The sequence below is a fragment of the Phalacrocorax carbo genome, chromosome 3 (genome assembly GCF_963921805.1).
Source record: "Phalacrocorax carbo chromosome 3, bPhaCar2.1, whole genome shotgun sequence".
Taxonomy (NCBI): domain Eukaryota; kingdom Metazoa; phylum Chordata; class Aves; order Suliformes; family Phalacrocoracidae; genus Phalacrocorax; species Phalacrocorax carbo.
The window spans coordinates 112,620,233-112,629,166 of record NC_087515.1 but is presented as its reverse complement, the minus strand read 5'-3'; the positions used below and the strand labels follow the sequence as shown (position 1 = coordinate 112,629,166).

At 44.7% G+C, this 8,934-nt stretch overlaps 1 protein-coding gene across 1 annotated transcript in view; it reads right to left on the bottom strand.

Moving 5' to 3' along the window:
• Positions 1-817: 817 nt before the first annotated feature.
• GRHL1 (grainyhead like transcription factor 1) overlaps positions 818-8,934 on the bottom strand; it is a 45,386-nt gene continuing 37,269 nt past the window's right edge. The window contains exons 14-16 of the mRNA XM_064448025.1: positions 7,222-7,307; positions 5,371-5,435; positions 818-4,165 (exon numbers count right to left, since the gene is read on the bottom strand). Of these exons, the coding sequence (XP_064304095.1) occupies positions 4,051-4,165; positions 5,371-5,435; positions 7,222-7,307 (266 nt within the window). The 3' untranslated portion in view covers positions 818-4,050. The remainder of the gene's footprint in view (positions 4,166-5,370; positions 5,436-7,221; positions 7,308-8,934) is intronic.

Genomic DNA, 8,934 nt, shown 5'->3' with positions numbered 1-8,934 from the left:
GGGACACAAACTCCACAAGCACAGCCCGTACCAGAACTTGAAATAAATAAGAAATATTACCTGCCTTTTTCTAGCCCAGAAATCTCCTGCTGCACACGCTGCTCCCCACTGAGCCCTGGGCATGCCGACGCAAGCCCAGCAACTGGGAAGCTGCCGGTGCAGAAGCTGCCCCAGGACAGCACCCTGCAACCCCTGCAGGTGCTGGGGAGCCAGCTAAATTTAGCAAAAGCTTGTCAAGACATTTTCTAACAGTGAAGAAGAGGAGGTGAACACCTCTCCAGACACTGCAGCAACAGCAGCATTAGGATTATTCTGGAGAATTGGTGTGGACTTCAGAGTGTTTTCATATAGGGAAAGTCAATACCTGCAGCTTCCCTGGTAGTCCCCCATGCCGCCTGGGAAGTGCTGGTTGCAACAGCTCCTCCTGGAGAGATGCCCACCGCTCCTGGTAGCCATCATGGGCTGGCGCTTACATGAAGCACCTCAGACCTGGCAGCCAGGGACAGCTGCTGGCACTGCTGAGCCACAGCACCCTGCTCCAGACGTGCGGCCACAGGAGATGCCATCCACCGCCGCATGGGGCGCAGAAGGTAGCAATGCCCCCGATGCTTTTGTTCAACCTCCAGCAGAGACCATCAAGCATCACTGACCCACTACGCATCCGAGCTTACTGATGGCTTTTCCATTTTGTTTTACTGCCACAGGAAAGGGTCCTACTGAAACAAAATGCTATGGGGCTTCCCCACGCTCAAAAATTTATGAGGTCAGTTGAAATCAAGCAGGGAATAAGAATGGGACTAAACACTTCTTATGTGAGACTAGCAGCAAGGCTGGCATTGGGATTATTTGCTTCTGCAAAGAAGAGAAACTAGTAAATGATCACTGTGAATTCATGTTATAGATCCCCTGTCAAAAAATAAAGGGGAAAGAGCAGAAGCGCCTACTATATAAAAGACTCATCATTAGAAATGAACATATAAAATTTAATAGCTTGGTTTAAAATACATTCTCAATTAAAAAACAGCAGGCAAAACCAAAAAAATCAGTTTCGTAAAACATACATGACATTGCTGCTACTGTTACAAGACCCGTGTCCCAGAACATCTTAGAGTGGAAAACAATCGTCAGATTTAGTTCACGTACTTCATTAAGCAGTAAAAAGAAATAACATTCATGTCAATCCTACCTCTATGGAGATTCTAAATCTACTTCCCTGACCCTAGACTGAGTTTTTGTAATAAAACTTCCATTTTCAGTAAAAATGTGTAAATATATAAGTATTCTATATATCAAGTTTAAAAAAAATTCCCTTGCCATAGTAACATTATTCCGCGTGACTGCTGAAGGGAAGCCCAAGCGGCAGGTTGGTGTTGGCTGGGTACGAGTCCCGTGGCTGCTCTGCAGGTGCTGGATTCTTGTATGGGGTGGCAGGTGTCAGCCAAGCCTCTTCAGCGCCGTGCTGCAGGCCGGCTTCTCTCCTTCGGCTTCAAGCCCATGGGCTCCGTCCATGTGCCCACAACCATGGATGCATCCACACAGAGTTTGCTCGACTCTGGCCACAGAGTGAAGAGGGAAGCGCAGGGTGACCAGAGTGCTGGCAAGCCTTTGTGGGGCCAGTCAATGGAGGAGGAGGGGGGAATGGAGCTGTCTATGAACCAGCTCAGGATTGGTCCAAACACAAATCCCAAAATACTACGTTTCATGTAAATCATTAAAAAAATATGGTACGGAGGGACTTCAAGTGGTCACCTAGTCTCTGCACCAAGGGAGAATCAATTATGCCTCTGCCAGTGCAGAGGTACCTTTGCCCAGCCTGGCTCTGAAGACCACTGATGCCAAACTCCACCACCTCCCTGGGCAACCTGCTCTTCTCACTAGAGAAAGCTGCCTTGACACCTAACCTGAATTTCTACAATTTACACCCACTATTTCTCATTGTGCTTGCAACAGACCAGGAGAACACTCCCATGTGTTGGGAGGCTGCTCCCCTCAACCTTCCCTTCTGAAGATGATCCCTCATCAGGCAACTCGTCCAGCCCTTCCTCCTCAGAGCCATGAGCTCTGGCTGAAGGACCAGGCAGGTCTGGCCTCTCTAGGTCATCTGATAGGACTAGGCTCTGCTGTAAGGGCTGGGCTCAGCACAGGGCGTAACGCTCCGGCACAGGCCTCGGCAATGCCGAGTAGCGCAAAAGGTGGGTCTCCTGTTTCTTGCAGGCCATGCTCCTGTTTATCAACTCAATGTGGCATTTGCCTCCCTCTTCCAAACAGCAGCATGACACAGCTGAACAACACTGGGTTATGATTTGTTAACCATTAATTAGAATCGTTAGCCATTACGTAGAATCATAGCCTACTTTTCCCAGACTATTTCTCCAGCCTATCCAGATTGACTTTCATGTCCTAGGTGAGGCATGTGCAGCTTTGTGCTGTCTGAAAACATTATAAACCTCTTTCATTATGCAGATCCCTAACAAAAGCACCGAGTGACACTGGACCTAGTACTCACGCTCATCTGCTCACCCTGTAATGCAGGTTTTTGCCTTAGAGCCAAGTGCTGCTGTTCAAATGCTCCTCTCCCACTTGCTACTAACCAGAGGTGCCTTTCCTTCATAAGCACATGCAGGCAATGAGTAAATACTGTACAATCTACTGCAGAGCAGTATTTTTTGGAGGTGTTTGGCACTCCCAGCTGGGGCTAGGCCCAGGACGCCAGCTACCAGCTGCCCCTGTTTGGTCTCTCCACCTCAGCAGCCGGTCAACGCAGTGTACATACACCAGGAATGCTTAACCTGCTTGCAGCCCCTGGTTCCTGCTACCGCTTGGCCTGCTAAGGCAAGATGCCACCTTCCTCTCTCAAAAGCCTTGCCTGTGCACTTCCAGTTGTTGACATCCTAGGACCTTGCAAGCTGGCTATGACCCACGGGCTCATTCAGCCTGAGCTGCTGCTGTGGGCAGCATCCAGCTGAGCCTTGAGCACACTGCTACAGAAAAAACTCCACCCTCTGGGAGACCTTCTTCCTGACCCCCAAGAAGTGAGATTTCAAGGAAACTATGTCTGCTCAGCTCCTCTTGGGGCTCAGCTGAAATCACCTCTCAGGGCAGCAGCACACAGCTGTCTCAGGGCTCAAACTGGCAGTTTGTAAGAGAAGCCAGGACTGGCTGTGCAGGAGGGTTTAGGAGAGAGCCGGTACCTTTTTCCTTCCACACAGGAAGATCCATGTTGAACAAGCAGGTCTCTTGTGCCTTCTATGAACGTACAAACGTGCTCACCTTTGGTGCCTGTTAAGGGTTTGCCCGTTTTTAAATAGCTATGTTAAATATCTGTTTTCTCTGTATATGGCATCCTTTTAGATGGGCTTCATTGCCTATATTCACGGTATATACAGAACACCATATTTTATATATATTATATATCACTTGTATGTACACATTTACAAACCTTCAAAAATATATTGCACTTATATACAATATAGCTTCATCTGATGAGAGTTCACACAGTTACTAAGGCGAGTTCTTCATAAGCAAGGCAGTTTTACATTCCCCCCAAATGACACAAGTGATTTCAACAGTCTGCCCTGTTCAAGAGTAAACATTATAAAGACTTTTCTCCAACCTGCACGCAATGCCTACTAGTATCAATTAGTAGTTTTGCAGCTCTACCTAGCAGAAAACAGTCCAATAAAACAGTATTAGCTGGTAACGGGCTCAAACATGGTTACTGAATAGATAAATAAGATATCACCACTCTAAAAGGCCACCTTCCAGGAGTTTTCCCCTCCCATATTTACTAGTGTTTTATACATGCTCTCTATTTAATCTCTGATCTTTGCTTGCTCATTTCAAGTGCAAATAAGGTCATGAGCATTACAATGTTCTTTGGAAAGAACAGAAACACAAATGTATTAAGCAAATCCACTGCTCTGCTCCCCAGAACAAGTCAAAACCTGGCTTTCTTCTGGAGAAGGTGATTAGTGTTTTGCCCAACATACTAAATTATGGGAAAATGTTCACTTGAGACCTTTGTTTAAAATCCACAGAGGATCCGTGATCTTAAATCTCAGTCAGAGTGAGCTTGTAAGATCCTCCAACTTCTTCAATCTGCAACTGGAAGGTATCTTCATTAGAATAGTGTTTCACAATGTTATCGTCCATGTTGACCAAAATCCTGGAAAAAGTAAAATAAATCAGGGATGTATTATAGTTCTGAATGCCAAAGACAGCAAAGGCGCCCTCAGACCTCAGGGAGCTTGGACTGTCTGGCGGTAACAGAAGGTCCCCACTTACCTCTCTCTGACTCATTGCTCCCTATAGCAGATCTACCTGTCCTTACCCAAGCCTGCCGCCAAGGCTTTCATCCACGCTTCTAGGATCCCAGCAAAAGGGTTAAGCCTGGCTCCTGGACCAGGGAAGGAGAGAGATCTTGGGACTGGCAGAAATCCTTTTGAAGCTAGGGACACTTGGGCAGCCTTGGGGCTTTGAACTGGTTTGTTTGACAGTTATGGACAATCAGCACACAACTCTACAGAGCTTGCATGGAAGAAACCACCGATGCTTTGCCAGCTACTTCTTTCATTTGCCAGAAAGGTCAATACTTGTGTGCTTGTGCACACACACACACAGAGCTGTCCTTAGCAGTGGTTTAGCTACCATCAATTTAAAACTTCTGCAGTTATTTTGGTGGGGTAACTCTGCTATGAAAGCACAACCCTTGAAACTACATTCCAAAGGTGATTAAAGGACATAACTTTCTGGCCAGAGGGGCTTTGGGGAAGGGGCTGAGACACCAAAGTGACTTTAGAGAAAAACCAAGAAAATTACTGAGATATTAAAAGGAAAAACAAAAGCAGACATTTTTCAGGAACTCAATTATTTATGCTACAAAATAAAAAGATGGTGGAATGTGGTCTCCGTGGGGAACAGGCACTTCTCAATAAAATTCTCTTCAATTTAGCCCACAAAAAGACAAACAGGTTTAATGATTGTAGGCACATGCAGACATAGTTGAGTACAGTTAACCACTGGAACAATTTAACATGGGTTGAAGTAGGTTCTTTGTCACCTGGAGTCTTTAAACAAACTGAATTATTCTTCCTCTGACATGATCAACTCTGATTCAAATAGCAATTAACTCACAGAGGTTCCATGGCTTGTATTTACGCAGGAAGTCAGACTACATATTTCTATAAGACCCTTCTGGTCTTCAGCTCTATGAATGACGTTGGAATGTGCGTAGGTTGCGTGCACACACACATATCTGCAAATGGCATTTGCATACGTGCAGTGCATGGAGAAATTATAAAGCAGATTTGTCTACAGGTTTGAAAGAGAAGTTCATATTCTCAGACAGTTGCTGCACAGGTGCATACTCACCCTTTTTTACATTTTTTGAAGATTTTTCCTATTTTATCAAAAGGAACATCATACTTGTCAGATATCTAGAACAAAAGAAAGCAAGCATTGGTGAAGCAAGGAGACTGCTGGCATTGTCTTCCACTTACTATTTTACAGAAAGGAACAAAAAAAAAGGTCTGCAGATGAAGACAACTGCTCTACCCTATAAAGGCAATACTAAACCCTGAACTATAGCATAAGCCTACACATGAGAACCCCTCCTCTGCAGTTTGCCAGTTTCTGTGCAAAAAACTTAAACCATGTTCTAAACATGGCCACTGACTTCTCATATAGCAACCCCCTGCCCCCACACCAAAAAGCCCACACATTAAAAATCTACCCCACACCCTGGTTCTCATCCTCTCTTGGCTCTCTGTTCTCTTAGCATACCAAAAACAATTTTTAAATTCAGTGTCAGAGGGATCAAGTGAAAACTAGTTGTCACAGTGGCTGGTCTAGGAAGAAAATAGTAACAGAGCGAAGACCTCTGCTAAGGACACATGCTGATCAGAAATGTCCCCCTTACCCAGCAGGGTGACCTCAAGTGTGAAACCACAGCCACTAATCACAGCACTTCGCTGTACCAACCTCCAGAAAGTCATGAGGTCAGTAACCTAAGCCTGGTTTACTTGGCAGATTGCTCTATCATACCAACAGCAAATACCAAACCAATATGCTGTTTCAGGATGCAAAAGCACAGGGGATTTCCTCCAAGCTACAGTTGTGAGCTCTTGGTTCCTTGCTTTAAGGAGTCCAAGTGAAACAACAAATGTGCAGCCTCACTTCAGGACCATGAGGTAAGGGGGACTTCATAGCCTTCAATTCCCCTCCCCATTAGCCCCCACCTCCAGCCTGCCCGTGCTGACAAAGCCCCATAGCCAGGAAGAGAGCTTCAGGTTACAGAACCATCTCTCGGTCCCAAAGCTAATGGCAAGACCTGGCTGTACAGCCCCAAAGCCTCCATCCTCTAAGCATCGACAAGGCATTAGTCACAGAAAGAGGCAGCCAGAAATGTCAGTTTTGAGCTTGTGCCAAACATTACACCATTCCCCGGAGCTAAGCTCTGTGTTTCCTTTGCAGCACTGCAGCAGCAGGGGTAGTGGAAGGCTATTTTGGAAGTCGAGTACCAGAGAGCAATTTCATGCACATGTGTGCACAGATATATAAAGTCTTCAAGCACACTCAGAAGCTGGGACTTTGAGCTCTTCACAGGCAGGTTATGAAAGGGGAGAGGAGGCCCCCAAACAAAGCTTTGAAAGGCTGAAATAAACCCAAGCCACTGAACTCATACTGGAAATCACTCCATCTTCTAATTAAAATACCCTCTCTGATTTAAAGGACATCCACAGTGGGAGTCTGTTGATCATTTTTTGATGCAGCTAAGAAGAGACCTACACAGCTGCTTCTGCACCTTGGCCAAAACAGAGCCTGAATAAGAACTGAGTCTAGGAGGCTCTCTCTCCAGCAGCGCCTGTCATTTTGGGACTGTCTTAGGTATCCAGTCCAAAAGTGACACACCTGTATTTTCAGGAATGCTGAGAAATACCTTCTTACACCCAGACCCCACAAATGAGGGGTAAGGTACTTAAAAGCGAAGATTCCTGAAGTCCCTTAATAATGAATTAAACCATTATTTACATTAATTTCCATGTTATTGAAAGGAAATCAGCCTTACACTTCTTATCCAGAGAGCAGGAATATGTGGACACAAGCTGCGATTGAGAGCCTAGGTCCAGTGATTGCCCAGTGTGTAAGAACTGGATAGCCAGGGACTACACTCGCTTCTTCTCAAACTGGAGGCGAGGACTGCAAAACAGCCTTATTACTTACCGCTTCCATTAGACCTTTCAGAGACGGTGTCTTTAACATTAGCGCATCAAAGACTTCCTCTGACTCTTTTCGGACATACAGCAACACTGAAAAGCAAATTGGAGAGAAGAATGAACTGCATAACCGCTCCTCAGAAAAGATCTGTATATGGTAGTGGCTAAGCACTCAGTAACATACACTGAGGATCTTATGAAGAGATATACACACATACATTCAATATACCTTGAAGATCGCATCACAAACACGCAGAGCTAGATTAGCTCAAAACATACTCTTTGCACACAGAAATACTGTATGCTTAAGCATCTTGATTGTCAAAATACTACTACATTTCTCTCTTTTTGGTATTTTCTCTATTATTTGACAAAAGGTCATATCTGAAAGATGGAAACGAGGTACACAAAACACGGAGCTTTGAGACTCATAGGTCCCTCCATATCTCACAAGTCATTTGCCATAGACTTTGCACAATAAAATGATTTGACAGATGCTGCCGCAGCAGATGAAGCCATCCTGGACACCTTCTCATTTTAAAATAATTTATTTGTACAGTCCTCTGCTCCTCCTGTGCTGTCTCATCTCTCTTCCTACCCTTTGCCATGTTTCAGTAATACTCATACCACCACAGCTGACATACAATGCAGACAGTCTCCTCCTAGGAGGGGAACGAAATAGTAATAAACCCAATTAGGTAAGCATCCCTAGCGTTCTTAAGCTAGCAGAGTCATTGTATGTAACATCAGCCTCATTAAAAATGGCATTAAAGCTGAAGAATAAGCCATAAGAGCAAGAAAGCTTGGACTTCAACAGCTTTGCTGTCTTTAATCTATCTTCTAATGACCAGGTATTGCAGACTGGATTGTTTAAAAGGGTTCATCAGCCACAGCTTTGACACACCTGTTAACATGGAACAATTACTGGCATATCTAACTGAACAAGGTGAACTCAGGGCAGCACAGCACCTTGATGGATTTCCTCTGCTAAAGGCAGGTCAAAAAAAAATAATAATGTAGATTTAAAAAACAAAGACAACACACACACACTCAGTTACAGCACAGGTTGGACGATAACACCAGCCAAAGGAGAGAGAATCCCATGGGTGTAATTTTATGGCATACAGAAACAAGAAAAACCAAGTAGTCTGATTTCCTTTTACAAAATCCACCCTTCCTTACTAGTTTATCCAGATTACAGAGATGCAACCCCATTAAGGTCAGACTTGCTAGACTTAACCCTTGCCGCATCACAAGTTTTATCCTCTTCTTTTAATCCCTTAAGCTTTGTCATGGTCCTTCCACATATGACTGTCATCACAGGCAGGTAATCCTCTACACCATCTCCAAAGGGACCTTTCATCTCCTTCCACAACACCACATCAACATCCACTCCCACATCAAATTGCAAAGGTTGACAACAGGTTAAAAACAGGGAGAACATTCTCCCAGTTTGGGTCTCAATGGTGAATAGCCCATTTTCCAGCACCACAAAAGACACAACAGTTTTATACCCAGAACCAGTTCTTGGCATTCTTTGCTTTAAGTCCTAGAGAAGATTTCCAAAGTATTTTGTAGCAGATTATGTGATGAATTCTCTCCCCCAATCCACCAAGGAGATTGGTAAAATGCTCACCTCCTCTGAGTCTCTTTCCTTACAGGTTCAGAACCAGTCAGTGTCCAAGTTGGCAGAAAAAAACCCAGAAGTCCTGACATTGTA